General features: G+C 44.3%; 1 protein-coding gene across 1 annotated transcript; it reads left to right on the forward strand.

The window, feature by feature from the left end:
• Positions 1-9,290: 9,290 nt before the first annotated feature.
• Positions 9,291-10,870, forward strand: RXFP3 (relaxin family peptide receptor 3). The gene has a single exon (XM_009904145.2). It carries the CDS (start codon positions 9,377-9,379, stop codon positions 10,715-10,717), a length of 1,341 nt encoding a protein of 446 aa, XP_009902447.1. The 5' UTR covers positions 9,291-9,376; the 3' UTR covers positions 10,718-10,870.
• Positions 10,871-17,854: the final 6,984 nt, after the last annotated feature.

The raw sequence follows: 17,854 nt of genomic DNA on the forward strand, positions 1-17,854 counted from the left end.
AAGATTTGTTCATGGCAATTTGTCCATATGTATTCTCTGTACAAATAACATTATCTCGCCTGTTACAGTGACAAGTTTCCAGATGCCCTTGCCATTAGGATTCTTTGACTGGTGGAGTCACATAGTAAGCACTGGAGTCTTTTGTGACATTGGATATTGTAGCTTTTTTATCAGTACTTCCCTGAAATTAAAGCTAGCTGTATGTGACCTGAAATTGGCATAATGTCTATAATACTTAGCATTTTTAAAACACTTAATGATTGTTGCTTAGAAGCAATCTACACAATTTTAAAATAATTAAACTGGACAATAAGGAAGTATCTACAGTAAATAGCATTAAAAAAGAAAAAGGACTGAAAAATGTGCAGAACAGGTAGGAGCACTGGAAATGAAGAATGAAAGTTCAAGGGAGAGGCATACACTTACTGATTTGATAAACTTCATGAAGCTATGAGAAAATCAGCCCTTTGTGAGAGAAACTTAACAGTTTGCTTCAATATAATCCTGTCAGATTTTTTTTATATGTATTGCCTGTGTCTGATGTAAGGCAGCTATTACTTCATGCAGCATTCCATCTTGATTTCTTCCTCATTAAGAAAAGTTCATTTCTGTTGTTTATATTTCTCTTCTAACGTGATATGTTTTTCATTCTGCCCTGTGCTGATACTACAATTTCTCATTCTGGAGTACTTCTTTCAACCTGTTACTTCTGCCTCTTTTTTTCCCCCTATCATCGCTTCTCCAGACAGCATCATAAGCGAGAAAATAATCAGGAAGGGATGGAGAAATAAAAGCTTTAGTAACTCTAGGGAGTTTGAGGGAATGTGGGTATTTTGGTTGATGGGTTGGACGCGATGATCTTGAAGGTCTCTTCCAACCTGGTTTATTCTATGTATTCTATGTATTCTATGTATTTTGATTTATAACTTCTATATTTTTATATGACCAAAAATTGTAGATGCAGAATTCATACCAAATGGAGAAAGAGAACTGTGGGAATCAGATCCAAAACATCTATAGCTCCCTGGGCTTTGTGCCAGCATGCACATGCACAGAAAAAATTACTCACTGGGTGTAGTGTCAGAAAATACCCTGGGGGACAGTAGGGTTCCTGCTTAAGGAATGCTGTGGTCGTAGTGGACACATTACACAGAGTTAAAATGTGAAGCAGTGACACAAGCATAAAGCCCCTTCCTATTGTGAGGACAGAACTGAGGACAGATATTTAAGTGAATACAATTTATGCCACTGTGTCTTGCTAGGACAGACCTGATTTAGAAGAGCATTTGTGGACTACTAAGATACTCATCTATTAAGCCATTTGAGCACTCACAAAAAAAAATCATAAAAATCTAATGATAAGGAATTAATTTGTGGTTTCCTGTTCCAAAGAAGCATAACCTGAGGTTTTGCAGACTTTTGTGAATGTAAGGGCACCTTTTTTTCTCTCTCTCTCTTTTTTTTTTTTTAATATTAACCTCATTTACAAAAAGAAAAAGAACACCGTGTCAATGTGTTCTTTCGGCAGCAAAGGTATTGCAGTTCAGTAACTGCAGCTCAACACAGAAACACCTACACATGTATTGAAAGGAGGTCAGAAAAAAACAAGATACATGCTCAAGCGACACAGTCAAGCCTGGATGGACAATCCAGGTACAATCAATATCTATATTCTTTTAAGTAGACTTCAAGGACATCAGTGAACAAAATGTATGTACATTTATATGCTTGTGTAAATGTGTGCAGACAGATAAAATCAGAGGTTATGAGCAGAGAGGAACTGCAGCATAAATTTTATTATTTGGTGTTGAGGAGTTACTGGAAAAGGAAGCAATGCTGAAGAGAATCAGAAAATTTCACTTTGCTAGGAATGAGATTTTTCTGCCCAAAGTATAATGATCTAAAAAGCATCTAATATACACTTGCTTGTCTGTTCCATTCCTCCAGTCACTAGGAAGAGAAGATACCTGTGGAGGTTAACACATCCCTTTCTGTCACATTCAAAGTGAAACACTGTCCAGACCTGACTATCTTGTTAACTATGGAGGCAGCTTTACAGTTTGCTTGGACTACAAATGTCAAGAGGATGAATCACAAGTGACATGGTGCACTGTGTAGTAAGCATTAGCAGAGGGATGAACTGAAGGAGAATGACTTTGAATCCCACAGATTGTGGAGTTTGCTGGGTACTTCTTGCGCGGTTTTAGCTTTTTTCTGAGATACATTAAGATGAAAGGTTGTGAGTAAATTTTTACTTTACTCCCTCTTTGTCATTTAGAGATGCAGCTTCTTAACATGGCTAACTGTTGGTAATTGTATCAGAGACCCTGGGGGATCTGTCAGTTACTGTTTCGGTTGTAAACTTTGAAGATTAGGGGACTTTTGTAAGTGACTCGTGGGGAAAAAAAATTTGCTGACATTCTCCTTGTGGTCTATCTGTGGACAGATTCAAATAACAGGACGAAGCAAGCTCTAAACCACTCAGTGATTCTGTTGCCTGGATTTGTTATTTTTTATGTTTATGCTTAGATGGATAGCTATTTGCAAGTGGTGAGTTCTAATTCAGAAAAATCACAATTTGGTTCTTGAACTATGTGAGTTTGAAAGCTCATTTGGTCTTATTATCCATATTATCATCTTTAAGGGCTATTTCTAGAGCAAAAGGTCATTTAGAAATTAAATTCTTGTGAAAGTCAGTGCCAGGAAAATTAGTGCCATGTTCTCAATGATCTGTGTAGAAAACAAATGAGTAAAGGGTTGAACATGGGGAATGCACAAGATTAAAGTATTTTATTTTATTTTTATAATTACAACTTAGATCTATATTCAGATTATACTTTCTGGAGAATATGTGGTCCTTGAAATGTACCTTTAATGGTGTGATCATTGTGTTATCTAAATGAGTACATTGATTGTGTTGTTATCTGACTGAGCTTTTGTAATGAAAATCTGCATACATTTTCTTTTACACATTTAGGAAAATAATTGCCATTAAAATCTTCCCTTGGTGGATCCATCTCAAGTCACACAAAACCTTCACTCTCAGGATGGAGAAAGTGGAATTGTAAAATTCAGTTAAAACTTTTAACTGTTAGCAGTTGTGGTCTGAGTTTAGTCAAAAGCATCTGATTGTAGCCTTGAGTTCATAAAAAGCCCCAGGAGGACCATATGGGCTCCAGAAATTAGAACAGAGAAAAGAAATATGAAGTGTTCTTTTTTCTTATTTCTTATTCCCCCAGCCCCCATTTCCCTTTCCTTCTCCTTCAAAACTTTGTTTTAATAAGAAACTATTTTTGAAAGAAGTAATTCTAAAACAGAATTCTGTGGCAAGAATGCAACATTTGGGAATAATGCAAGCCCCATTTAAGTAATATAGTAACTTCTAAAAATTAAATCTGCTCAAGAGCTTTGCTTCAGTATGTCCAATAGGAAAAGGTGAAAAAACAATTTGCTGCTACAAAAATGCCCTAAGAAATATTCCCATGTTTCTGTATTTAAAATAGTGATCCATTCAGTATTTCACAAATCTGCTTTCTGCTCAAAGCTACAAAAGTAACTTTCATATTGAAAATAGAGCCCCATCTCCCTTGCCAAAATATTTCAGAACACCGCGCTGCTGGTTCAGTCACTCCTGTAATCATAACTGATCTTTGGTTTATGTGCGAGGTCTGTAAAGGAAGTGAATATTATAGGGATCCTTCACGGTAAATTGCAGGAAACTTAGCATTTTCAGCAAATGTTTGTTTGGCATATTTATCTGAAACATTTCTAAAGACTATTTAAGAAATACCTGCAGGGACAGCTTCATCTGTGATACAATACAGCTGAGATCAACAGGCAGTATCAGTGGGTGGTCTGACCTGATAAAACTTTCTAAATTTACCCTGCAGATTGCTGTTTTCAAAAGGTAAACTAGCAACCTTAGCCCCATGGATATTTTTAGTAGAGTGCTATATAAACCCATAAAAACTTCTGACAAAGATCTACAGGATCTGTTTTGAGATTTCCAAAGTGAAGAGATGAACCATTATTTCCCCATTAGCACCAGAATACATCTCAAAAGCTTATGCCCATCAGATTTATTTCAGTTTGCATAGAATCATAGCATGATTTGTATTGGGAAGGACTTAGAGATCATCTGTTTCCAGCCCTTCAGCCAGTGGCAGAGACATCTTCCACAAGACAATATTGATCAAAGCCACATCCAATCTGGTGTTTAACATTTCCAGGCATGGGGCATCCACAGCTTCTCTAGGCAACCAGTTCCAGTACCTCACCACCCTCCCAGTGAAGAATTCATTAATTCACACTACTGGTGTGCCCCAGGGATCTTTATTAATGATCTGAACAAGGGGATTGAGTCCATCATCAGTAAATTTGCAGATAACACCAAGTTGGGAGTAGGTGTTAGAGGGTAGGAGGGCTGTGCAGAGGGACCCTGACTGGCTGGAAAGATGGGCAGAATCCAACAACATGAGATTTAATACATGTAAGTGCTGGGTTCTACACATTGGCCACAACAACTCCAAGCAGTGCTACAGGCTAGGGTCAGAGTGGCTGGAGAGCGGCCAAACGGAGAGGGACCTGGGGGTACTGGTTGACAATAGACTGAACATGAGCCAGCAGTGTGCCCCAGGTGGTCAAGAAGGCCAAAGGCATCCTGGCCTGGATTAGGAACGGTGTGGCCAGCAGGAGCAGGGAAGTCATTTTGCCCTTGTACTCAGCACTGGTTAGGCCACACCTTGAGTTCTGTGTCCAGTTCTGGGCCCTTCAGTTTAGGAAAGATGTGGAGTTGCTGGAATGTGTCCAGAGAAAGGCAACAAAGCTGGTGAGGGGTTTGGAGCACAAGCCCTATGAAGAGAGGCTGAGGAAGCTGGGGTGGCTTAGTCTGGAGAAGAGGAGGCTCAAGGGAGACCTTGCTCTCTACAACTACCTGAAGGTAGGTTGTAGCCAGGTGGGGGTTGGTCTCTTCTCCCAGGCAGCCAGCACCAGAACAAGAGGACACAGTCTCAGGCTGCACCAGGGGTGGTTTAGGCTGAATGTTAGGAAGAAGTTCTACACAGAGAGAGTGATTGCCCATTGGAATAGGCTGCCCGGGGAGGTGGTGGAGTCGCCATCACTGGAGGTGTTCAGAAGGAGACTTGATAGGGTGCTTGGTTGCATGGTTTAGTTTATTAGGTGGTGTTGGATTTGTTGATGGGTTGGACGCGATGATCTTGAAGGTCTCTTCCAACCTGGTCTATTCTATTCTATTCTATTCTATTCTATTCTGTTCTATTCTATTCTAAACAATATTTTCTAGAGGTATAACCCTGAGGCCCTGTATCTAATGAATTTTGCAATACTTTTTCAAAATAGCTGATCACCTTTTAAAATATGTTATGATGGCCTCATAAATAAATTATTTGTTGAATATCTGTTTTATTATTCATCTTGGTATAGCAACTTCCCTTACTTGCTTCTAAAACTTTTTCTTTAAGGTGAAGAATAATGAATGAAAAAGACACACCACCCAAGACTGAAAAAAAAGAAATTATGGTCAGAATATAAGCAAAAAATCTGGACAAGGGTTTCATACTTGCAGTCCTGAGTTCAAAATCCATGGCCAGTGTTTCCATTAGGTCCACCTCAGTCCACACTCTGTTGCTTTCTATGGATAGCTAACAAAAATACCAATATATCTTCAGAAATTATTTCCCTCAGCCTTCCTTTTCTGAATCTTTGTTACTGTCCAGCCACTGCAGTATATCAGCAAGAGCTGCCAGGCAGGAAAATACTCAAACAGAAAAATAACTTTTGTACAAGACATGTTCTCTGCAATTTTCCTAGTGAAATGCTTAGAAGTAGGCATGGAGGTAGTAGTGTGATCAGAATGAGGCAGAATTCAACCTGGAAGAAGTCCACTTCTGCACTGTGCATCTCACTAATAATCTGGCAAGTGAACATGTCATAACTCTATTACAGATAATGTTTTCCTGGTGAGTTAATTGTGGAATTAGAATAGTGAGCCAAGTAGAGGGGGAAATTGAACAAGAATTTGCAGATTTCAAATATTTTACTGACCTTCATTTTGAATAAGTGCTGACACTAGTGCTAAGGCAGCCAGCACTGCTGAGGGCAGAGGGGCACTTGACACGATGATCTTGAAGGTCTCTTCCAACCTGGTCTATTCTATTCTATTCTATTCTATTCTATTCTATTCTATTCTATTCTATTCTATTCTATTCTTCTATTCTTCTATTCTATTCTATTCTATTCTATTCTATTCTATTCTATTCTATTCTATTCTATTCTATTCTATTCTATTCACCTGCTGTACCAGTGGCAGAACCTTTGCTGTGGTCCAGCTCTGATTAAAACTCATCATTTTCAGTTTACTTGTTTACATGATTGGTGAATTGCTGCTGTTGGATTCTTGTATTTCTCTGCTGCCTGTGCTGATTTGCAGTCAGCTGTGCAACGCTGATAGGGCTGATGGGGCTGTTAGGTTTCACTGCAAGGATGCCTTACTTTGGGTGAGGGAATTTGAAAAACTTTTGCCATTCAGGGGGCTAAAGGATGCAACCTAATGCCCTACTATTGAAAATGCCACCTGAATGCAATCCTAGTCAGGGATTATGAACTACAGAGAGCATTTGGAAGGCCCATTGTTTCAATGAGTATGGAGATTCCTTTTCTGACAAGGATTCACATGGAAAAGAGGACAGGTAATGGGTACAAGTTATTCCTGGAGAGATTCTAATTGGACACAAGAGAAAAATTTTTCACAATAACAACTAGCCACTGGCATAACATCCCCAGGGAAGTGGTGCAGTCCCCAGCATTGGACACTTAAGCTTCAACTGGACAGGATGCTGGCTCATCTCTGCTTTTGCCAAGAAAGGTTGGATCACGTGATCCTTGAAGATCCTTCCAACCTGGTATTCTCTGTTTTCAGTTTTTTTGTTTCATTCTAGTACCAATATGTTCAGTGTAGCAAGTACAGAATACAAAATTAACCAGGTTGGAAAAGACCTTCAAGATCATCAAGTCCAACCATCTAATCAACTACATCCAACACCATCTAATCAACTAAGTTCCTCATCCAGTCTCTTCTTAAACATTTCCAGTGATTGTGACTCTGCCACCTCCCTGGGCAGCCCATTCCAATGGCCAGTCACTCTTTCTGTAAAGAATTTCTTCCTAACATCCAGCCTAAACTTCCCCTGGTGCAGCCTGAGACTGTGTCCTCTTGTTCTGATGCTGGCTGCCTGGGAGAAGAGACCAACCCCCACCTGGCTACAACCTACCTTCAGGTAGTTGTAGAGAGCAAGGTCTCCCTTGAGCCTCCTCTTCTCCAGACTAAGCCACCCCAGCTTCCTCAGCCTCTCTTCATAGGGCTTGTGCTCCAAACCCCTCACAGCTTTGTTGCCCTTCTCTGGACACATTCCAGCAACTCCACATCTTTCCTAAACTGAAGGGCCCAGAACTGGACACAGAACTCAAGGTGTGGCCTAACCAGTGCTGAGTCCAGGGGCACAATGACTTCCCTGTTCCTGCTGGCCACACCATTCCTAATCCAGGCCAGGATGCCTTTGGCCTTCTTGACCACCTGGGGCACACTGCTGGCTCATGTTCAGCCTATTGTCAACCAGTACCCCCAGGTCCCTCTCCGTTTGGCTGCTCTCCAGCCACTCTGACCCTAGCCTGTAGCACTGCAAGGGGTTGTTGTGGCCAATGTGTAGAACCTGGCACTTAGATGTGTTATATCTCATGTTGATGGACTCTGCCCATCTGTCCAGCCTGTCAGGGTCCCTTTGCAGAGCTCTTCTATCCTCTAACAGATCAACACCTGCCCCCAGCTTGGTGTTATCTGCAAATTTACTGATGATGGACTCAATCCCCTTGTTCAGATCATCAATAAAGATCCCTGGGGCACACCACTAGTGACTGGCTTCCAGCTGGATGTGGCACCATTCGCCACCACTCTCTGGGCCCAGCCTTGCAGCCGGTTCCTAACCCAGCAGAAGCTAAGCCTTCCTAGAGCATTGTGTTGCAAATTCCAGTAAGTTGTACCTTTATTATATGCAAAAAGAATGATGTACAAAATGTGCTATCTTTCTTTTTCGCTTTTAGAACTCTCACTACCTGCCTGGTATTTTTACAGGGTCACTATAGGTACAAACCAGAGTGATGAGTAGACTGCTGGCAACAAATGTCATACATAACAATGTCTTTGCAGGAATTCCAATATAATAAGCAACTTTAAAGACTATGGAGAAGTAATTTCTTTTCTAAATCTTTACTTATTCTCCCCCAGATGGCTGTTTCATGGTGCTTTATTTAGGTATATTTAGAATCCATTTAGTTTTCAAAATATGCCCTTATTTTGATTGAGTTAAAAGCAGAATGGGAGAAGGAGAAAGCCTGGTTCCTGTTTATATCGGCCTCTTTCTGTTTCTGCTGCAAACTTGGTAGGAATTCGAGTTTCAGGCTTGGCTCAAGGCCGGCTGCGTCTGCCAAACTCTCCGGACCGGTGTCGGCCGCCGCCTCTGCTCGGCGCGCCGGGGCCCTCTGCGGGCGGGCGGCTGCCGGGAGCCCGCGGCCACCCATTGCCTACCGAGGCAGCAGCTTATATCCGTCGCGGGGCTGGTCCGCTTTTGCCTTCGCCCCAGTCCTGCCTACTACTAGCTGCCTGGCTTTACAGCTTCGTCGGTCGAGCTGTTCCTTTTAAAAGGAGGGTTAACCACCGCCTCTCCATGTCCCGAAAGCAGGAAAGGTGCTTGTCCCTCCCGTCGTGATTGTGGTTATTTTAGGGAAGCGAGAAGATAATCCACGGTTGGTGCCGAGGTTTCTCAGGCAGGAAAGAGCAGTTTGTTTCGTGTTCACACTGCAGCTGGGCAGAGGTGCGACGCGCCCAGCGTTTCCCGAACGCAGGAGGGGAGGTGGGAGGTTTTCTGTGGGAGCTGACTCTCCGGGGGGAATTTTAGGGAGAGTGGATTACTTCAGGTCGGGCACTTGCCGAACTCAGCCCACGGAAATTCGCCGCCCGCTTGCTTCACACACACGGTTCTCAGCTGGGCTGGCGGAACAGAGCGGAGGCGAGCAGCAGGAAATGAAGCCGGCATGAGTAGCGGGGTGCCAGGGCGGGGGGTCGGGGGCGCGGCCACCTGCTCTCAGCACCCGGGAGAGCTCCGCGGCCGCACCGCGCATGCCCAGGCGCGGATATAACCGCGGCGCGGCGCGGGAGTGCCGCCAGCCGCGCCCAGCTAGAGAGACACAGGACCCTTCCTTGCTACAGCGGCAGTCTGCCCACCGACCAGGCTGCCTGCTGTTGCTGCTGGCTCTGGGAGCTGGGGAAAGGCTCCCGCGGACCTGCCGCCTTCCCTAGTATGGGATGGACGAGCCCTGCGAGCACGGGGACTGCTCACCAGCCCGCGGCATGAAGGAAGACGCGGACTCTGAGTCCTGGGACGTGCCGCTGGCTTTCCTGGAGGGCGCCCAGATGGGCAACAGGAGCAACGTGTCCTTCCTGCAGTTTCTCAAGAACATCAACCTGGAACGAGCCGATGGGATGCAAGGGGACAGCTCCGACGTGGTGCGGATTGTCATCTCCCTGGTGTACTCCGTGGTATGTGCCCTGGGGTTGGTGGGTAACCTGCTGGTGCTCTACCTAATGAAAAGCAAACAAGGCTGGAGAAAGTCCTCCATCAACCTCTTTGTGACGAGCCTGGCAGTGACTGACTTCCAGTTTGTGCTCACCTTGCCATTCTGGGCTGTGGAGAACGCACTGGACTTCAACTGGCTCTTTGGCAAGGCTATGTGTAAGATTGTCTCATATGTGACAGCTATGAATATGTATGCCAGTGTCTTCTTTCTCACTGCTATGAGTGTGGCTCGATACCGCTCTGTGGCTTCAGCCTTGAAGAATCAGCGTCGAGGTGATCCTCTGGGTGGCTGCTGCTCTGCTAAGTGGCTTTGTGCACTCATCTGGCTGTCAGCTATCCTGGCTTCCCTGCCCCATGCCATTTTTAGCACCACTGCCACCGTCTTTGATGATGTGCTCTGCCTTGTCAAGTTCCCTGAGGGCCGAGGCAGCAATGCCCAGTTCTGGCTGGGTCTATACCACATCCAGAAGGTGCTGCTGGGCTTCGTGGTGCCGCTGGCCATCATCAGTCTCTGCTACTTGCTCCTGGTGCGCTTCATCAGTGACAAGCATGTCGGCAGCACCTGCAGTGGCCCCAGCACCAAGCGCCGCTCTAAAGTGACTAAGTCAGTGTCCATTGTGGTGTTGTCTTTCTTCTTGTGCTGGCTGCCTAACCAAGCGCTCACAACATGGGGCATCCTTATCAAACTCAATGTGGTGCACTTCAGTACTGAGTACTTCTTATCCCAAGTGTACCTCTTCCCCATTAGCGTGTGCCTGGCACACTCCAACAGCTGCCTCAATCCTATCCTCTACTGCCTCATGCGCAGGGAGTTTCGCAAGGCACTGAAGAGCCTCATCTGGAGAATCACCTCACCTTCCCTCACCACCATGCGCCCTTTCACTGACACCACCAAGCCTGAGCAGGAGGAGCAGGCTCTGCATGCCTTGGTGCCTGTCCACCCTGTCACTGCTTCTTTCCCTGCAGCAGCTGTCCAGCCAGAGATGGCTTACTACCCACCTGGGGTGGTGATGTACAGCAGCCGCTATGACCTGCTGCCTGCTAGCTCCACGGAGCAGCAGCGCTACTGAGATGGACACAAGGCTCCAGGGCGGGGGTGACTGCAGTCTGTGTAATAGGGCCCTGGGATATTGAATGCTTAGTAGGGACAAAGGGGGAAGGACGGGTAAAGGAGGGCATCTGAATGCAAGAGGTCCTTTTGGGGTTGTGCCTGCTCTTGGAAGCTTGTTGGAAACAGTCTTGAAAATGTGCCCCAGACTGGAGAACAGGAGTAGGAGGAGATTTGGGATTGGGGACTCTAGGAGATTTTTCATTAGTGCTTGTACTCTTCTGGGGAGGGTGATGGGGCTCTAGCCAGAGAGGATACAAGGTGTGCAGAGCACAACAGGGAGGAAAGGGACTGGGTGGGGTAGAGTAAGGCTGAGAGGCCTCAGCTGTGTCTCACCAGCCTGAAGGCACAGGCTGCAGGGAGCCAGCAGCCCTCCTGCCCCTGTGTGCTCCTAGTTTAGGCAGGGGAAGGGAGCTTCTGCATAATGCTGTAAATTATGCCAACCCTGCTGTGGCCACTGCTCCCCAAGCTCCAGTGAGGGCATAGGGATCAGGCAGCCTATGTCTTATTTCATACCTATCCTGATGAGAGCAGTCGGAACAAGTGGGTACAATGCCCCTGCTTGTTCAGACTTGTCCCATTTCTCTTATCCTAGGGATCCAGGAAAGAAAGGGGACAAGGAACACTGTGCTCCCTTACAGAGCAGTGTGGGATCTGCTATTCCAGTTCCCTCTATCCCTCTGCCCCTGTGAGGATGTGGAGTAATCCAGACAGCCAAGGAGAAACCCAAGGACAGGACCTGTAGCTTCATGGAGAGGTGTTGCTTTGCCTAGGTTAGGGAGGGATGGTGTGTGCTCCCTGACATTCTGTTCCCCACCTTCCCTCCAGGCTACAGCCCCCTACAGCCCCAAATGGTGTGTGGTAGGACAGGCACTGAAGCCGCAGGCTTTGTCCATGCTGTACTTCAGACTGTTTGTATTTCACTCCAGAAAATCAGCACAACTGTAAATTTAAAAAAAAATATATATATATATATTAAAAAAAAAAAAAAAGGAAAAAAACCCCACAAGTCATAGCCACTTCAAGCTGCTGGCTCTGGAATACTTCTGGGTTTAGCTAAAACCAAGTACAAAGGCTTTTGTTTTGCCAAAGTGTTTGTTAAGGTTCTAGATTGATATTTGCCAGTGTTTCAATTAATTCCAATTCCTCTGGCGTCAGCAGCTGTAGAGTTTAGTGCTCTCACACCCTGGAGAAGGGCAGGGACAATGCCCATCCCAGACTGTGGGCCAGAGAATTGTCTGGGAAATAATTCGATGTTGATCTGAAATGAACTTTCAAGAGCATGGGAAAAAAAGTGTAATTTTTAAGCTGTGAAATTTTTTAATGGTGTGGTTATATATTTACTCTTTAAAATATTTTTTTAAGTTATGAGGAAAAAATAGTTTGAAATGGAAAGATCAAAACATTTATTGTGAAAGATGAAAAAATGCAACTGTTCTTGTTTTGTTGTCAAAACACAAGTTTCTTAGTCCCCAGTACTGAGTATGGGATGAATATATAAATGCAATATTCAAACCCTCTATCTTTTTCCAGCCCCTTTCCCTGCCCGACTGCTAAAAAGGCATTTGTGCAGAGGGTTGTTTGTCACCTCTGAGTACTGATGTGGTGCAAACATGCTGTTTCCATCCAGAGAAAATTGCAGTGTTGTTAGCAGCAATTATATAATTGCTTTGCAGACTGTTAGGTTTACTGTACATGTCAGTAACTCCTGTTGTAAAATTCAGGTTTGGTCTGGAGGCAGCCAGTTCTGCTACTTGGAAGGAGGAGCTGTAGTTCTGTGAGTTGTTTTTTTTTAAGCAAGAGAGGCTTCTACTACAGCCATGGGCCTTTGCTAACTGGAAAGATACTGGTGCCTGGAGAACAGCAGAAGTGAGCTAGCAGCTGATGGACATGCTTATACAGATGCAAAGACTGTGAAGAAATCAGACATATCCACAGAAGAACTTGCATTTAAGTACTGTACAACTGCCCTTCTAAGTTACTAAATCCTGACTTGGCTGCCAGTTGAAGTCTATAGGTACTTAAAGTTTTTTCTAGCAAAATTTTATGTGCCTAGAAGTCTGCTTCTGAGCATGCATAAATCTGCTTAATTCTGTAGCATTGATCACTGTGCTACATGGGGATCTTTCAGTCAGGACTGGCCACAGTGTGTGTCCTAAGCAAGGGAGGCAGCTCTGCATCCCAACACTGTGCCAGGAGGGACTGGACTGTAAACTTCATTCATTCCTCCCATCCCATTGTATCTGTGTCTAGATAATGCTTCTCCTGTCCCACTTCCAATGTATGTGCAGACTGTGCTCCTTCCTTTTCCCTTTGATGACAATAAGTGGGTAGAGCTTTTGTGCACAGCTTAGGAAACTCAGCTTCTCCACATCCCTGGGGAATGACTGAAGTGCTAGGCTACCATGTGAATGTGCTCAAATCCTCTGGCTTGAAATAATTCCCTATTGCATGAGTTGCTCACCATTGATGGGTTGTAAAGGGAAAGCAAGCCTTTGAACACTGCTGTGCTGCATAGTGGATAGGGTATGAGCCCCAGTGAGATGGTGTCATGATTCTTTTCCTTATAAATACAGCAGAAACATTGGCTCCAGGTCTGGATTCTAGATCTGCCTTTTCTAAGAAAAAATACTAACTTGCTCCAAGTTCCTGGTTCAGCTGAAGTTTCAGTATACCTTGAAAGAGCCTGAGAGCTTTCCATACCTGTAAATCTAGCAGTCTAATTTGTCAAAGGATTTGCAAGGAATGCATTTGGGTCTCACATGTTTTAGGAAAAGTTCTAATGCTTCTGCTAGCAGATGAAGAAAGCTTCACTGCTTTCTGAAGCTAGCCATGAACACTTATTAATTCCAGAGCTCAGAGACATCTAACTGTCTCTACAGGCCAGGAGAAATTACCTCAAGTAGGAAAAGGGGATGGATCTCAAAGTCAGACTCTTCGCTTAGTGCTTGATTTTAAGCAGCATAGTTTCTTGCTTGGCTTGCTGGAACTTTAATCCTGTACTGATGCTTAAATATTCTTGTGCATTACACGAAGAGCTATCCAGGTGTCTGAAGCATAAATACAAATTTCAACAGACAGCAAACTCCCTATAAGACGTCCTCTGCAATGCTGAGCATGCCAAAACCCATTTTGTAGGTATCAGTGTAGAAATAACTTTACGCCAGCAAAACCACACAGTAGAATAGATGATGGTCAGAACAGCCCAGAATATCAGCAAGATACCATGCTCAGAGGAAGCCCCAGGTACCTGATTACTAAATGCGTATCTTACATTTGGCAAATCACCAAAGCTGGCCCAATGTTGGTGTAGGCCAGAGTGTCAGTTCAGGCTGTGGAGCTCAGCGTGTCCCCAGCATGGCCAAAGAGCACTATAGCTGTACACAAGTGGAGAGAAATTTTGTTTCAGATGTGCTGCTGGTTTCTTTGGGCGTGCACACAGCGTAAAATGTGTGGCCTGAGTGGAAGGTCATTCCAGCTCCAGCCTGGACACTACTTGTTAACACCAAATCCTTCTGGGTATCTGGGGCTTTCCTAAGCAATCAGTTCAATGCTTTTCAAGAACACTCATGTTTCCTCCCAGTGTTCATGTCTTGATTTGTAATAATCGCCTTTACGTTGGGCTTAAATAAACAGAGCTGAAGGATACAAAACAGTATTTCCAGTGTTCTTTAATCGATTTTCATGACCTGTCTCCTCCTGGTGGAGTGCTGGTATAGAGGTACTCTTTGCTACAGAGTGATAGGGACCTGAAGGTGCAGGCTGACATCTAGTGACAAAATGAAAGAACCTTTATAGCCCAGACACTTTCATGAGGCACTGACTTCGATTGCCTACGCACTTTTAAATATCTCTGTCTCTCAAATAACTAACTAAGCTCTTAATGTAATAACAACCTACAATTGCATTTCCAGGTTTCCCTTTGAAATTCGTCTTCAGCAGAATTATTGCTTGTGGTGGGTTGAAGTTCCCCCCACCCCCCCCAGCATTAACTTTGCTAGACCAACTCAGTTAGAAGCAAATGAAGCTGTATTTACAAGCAAAATCTACACTCTACAATGGAATGCAATGAATATGTAGAAAATATACAGTGTTTACAATATTATACAGGCATTTACAATTAGCAAGCAACCTGACACTCCCCCTGGTCAGAGACCAGGGAAGCTGCTCCACTGCCTCCCCTTACCCCCCTATCTCAAGAGGTGTGTGGTGCAGCAGACACACTGGAGGGAAGGGATGCCATCCAGAGGGACCTTGACAGGCTGGAGAGGTGGGCACAAGCCAACCTCATGAGGTTCAACAAGACCAAGTGCAGGGTCCTGCATCTGGGTCAAGGCAATCCCAGGCACAAGTACAGGCTGGGCAGTGACTGGCTGGAAAGCAGCCCTGAGGAGAGAGACTTGGGGGTGCTGGTGGACGAGAAGCTCAACAGGAGCTCTCAGTGTGCACTTGCAGCCCGCAAGGCCAATCAGATCCTGGGCTGCATCAAGAGAAGTGTGGCCAGCAGGTCAAGGGAGGTGATTCTCCCCCTCTACTCAGCTCTGGTGAGACCCCACCTGCAGTACTGTGTCCAGTTCCGGAGCCCCTATTACAAGAGGGATATGGATGAGCTGGAATGTGTCCAGAGAAGGGCCACGAGGATGATCAGAGGGCTGGAGCACCTCTCCTATGAGGACAGACTGAAGGAGTTGGGGCTGTTCAGTCTGGAGAAGAGAAGGCTCCAAGGTGACCTAATTGTGGCCTTCCAGTATCTGCAGGGGGCTACAAGAAGGCTGGGGAGAGACTTCTCGGGATCTCAGGTAGTGATAGACTAGGGGGAATGGAATGAAACTGGAGGTGGGGAGATTCAGGCTGGAGGTGAGGAGGAAGTTCTTCCCCATGAGAGTGGTGAAGCCCTGGAATGGGTTGTCCAGGGAGGTGGTTGGGGCACTGTCCCTGGAGGTGTTTAAGCCCAGGCTGGATGAGGCTCTGGCCAGCCTGATCTAGTGTGGGGTGTCCCTGCCCATGGCAAGGGGGTTGTAACTAGATGATCCTTGTGGTCCCTTCCAACCCTGACTGATACGATGATACTATGATACTATGAAAAGAAGTAGAGAGAAAAAGCAGTGGGTTAGTTTGGTAGTTTTAGGCTGTGCCTTTAAAATTTAGCTTCAACCCACCATAGTTAGACTTAGCTAAGGCCAGCCAAAGCACGTTACCTCTCCCAGGCAAGGCAAAACAGCCAGAGATCAGAAGAGAAGACAGGAGAATTGTTAATGGTACAGCTCATCTTATTCTAGATATTTATCCAATGAATTTGTTTAGAATAATATTTTGTTTTCCTTTTTACACCCAATAGTGATTTATTTATATTTTTCTACTTTTCTGCTTGAAATCTGTAAATAAATTTTAAAGGCATAGCCTAAAACCACCACATTGCTTGACTTTTTCTTTGAGTTATTCTGGCACTTGCTTTAGCAGTTAAAAAAAAAAAATAAAAAAATCTAGTGCCCTTCATTCCCATTCATGACAGTCTGCTTTAAAACTTGGTTATTCAATTGAGTGCCTATGCAGAAGCTCTGATCTAATTGGCATCCCTGAGCTTGAGCAGACATAGGTATGGGTGTGGTGCAGCTTACAGACATGAGATTGGGAGCTTGGATCTCCAGTTTTCACTGAGGTTTGTTTCTTTCCTGATTCAAAAAAAAAGAGTTCTGATTATTCCATTCAGAGGAGGTTGTTGAAAATACATTTTTAGCTGTTATAAGAATCTCCTCTTGGCGCATTCTCAGGCTCAGTCAATGCAGCAGCAGTTGAGGCAAAGTCTGCAAGAAGCTGGGCAGTAATTTGTTCCTTGGGCAAACTGTAGCTGGTGACATGCCTTAGATGTGTTCTCCAGTTGCAGGGAGCTTTCCCTAGAACTCTCTCTTTCAAGTTCATATGAATTTGTGCCTATGTGTAGTTTCTCAGTGTATGACTGCGCACAGCCTCAGAGTCCTCAAAACCTTAGCTGTCGAATTGTCACAGGATAGCTGAGCAAATGGGCCAAAAAAAGAGCTTGAAACAAAAACAATTTAGTTACGCTGACCTATCTGCCTCAGGAGGACTGCAGTGTGGGAAATAACAAAATAAAGGTAAGTCACTCAGATACCAGCTGTCTCTTTCATTCATACATTCCTTGGGACAATGAGATGCTATTTCTCCGAGGAACTGTTTTTACCTGCACAGAAGAACTGAATTGAACACACTCATTGCTCTGTGAACAAATTCATCATTGACTTTTACCATCATTTTTCAATGAACCTTTCTACTTTAGCTCAGAAGTCACATCTAACATCACACTGGGCAAAACTGATATCTTGTGGGAAATCATTTTTTGTGGAAAAAAAAAAAAAGAAGTCTCTGATCATCTTCGAGAAGACATCTGAAAATCAAATACTTTCAATTTTCTTTCTAAGCCAAATACTACAAATGAGATAATAAAGTCGTTCTCAATTTATAGCCACCAGCAATTGTCCAAGAGTCAAGATGATCGGGAAATCACATCTGATCAGGCTGCTAACCTTCTTTGATTAGAAGTCTGGCTTGGTTGATGTGGGAAGAGCAGAAGATGTTATTTATCTTGACTTAAGGCTTTTGATGCTCTCTCCCATGACATTCCCATAGACAAACTGATGAACAATGGACTAGGTAAGTGAAATTGATCTGGATTGAAACTGAGTGAACTGCCAGGCTTAAAGGGTTGTGTTAAATAAAATAAATACAATTAACAAATATATAATATTTTTTAAAATACACTCTCAAATAATCTCCCACTGTGCATTTCAAACAGTCTATTGTATGTTTACAGTCACACACACACACACACGCTAAACCCCAAACAGAAAGTGCTGCTGAAGCACAGTGACCAGTAGTGTATCCCAGAGGTCAGAACAATGGCTGGTCCTTTATTAACAAGCTGGACGATGGGACAGAATGCACCTCAGCCTGTTTGCAAATTTCATTATAACAGTGGAAGGAGTGGCTGATACACCCCAGGGTTATCCCACAATTCAGAGAATCCTCAGTGGGCTGGAGATATAGGCTGACAGCAACTCCAGGCAGTTTAAGGAAAAAAAAA

Source organism: Dryobates pubescens, chromosome Z (assembly GCF_014839835.1).
Source record: "Dryobates pubescens isolate bDryPub1 chromosome Z, bDryPub1.pri, whole genome shotgun sequence".
NCBI classification, from domain to species: domain Eukaryota; kingdom Metazoa; phylum Chordata; class Aves; order Piciformes; family Picidae; genus Dryobates; species Dryobates pubescens.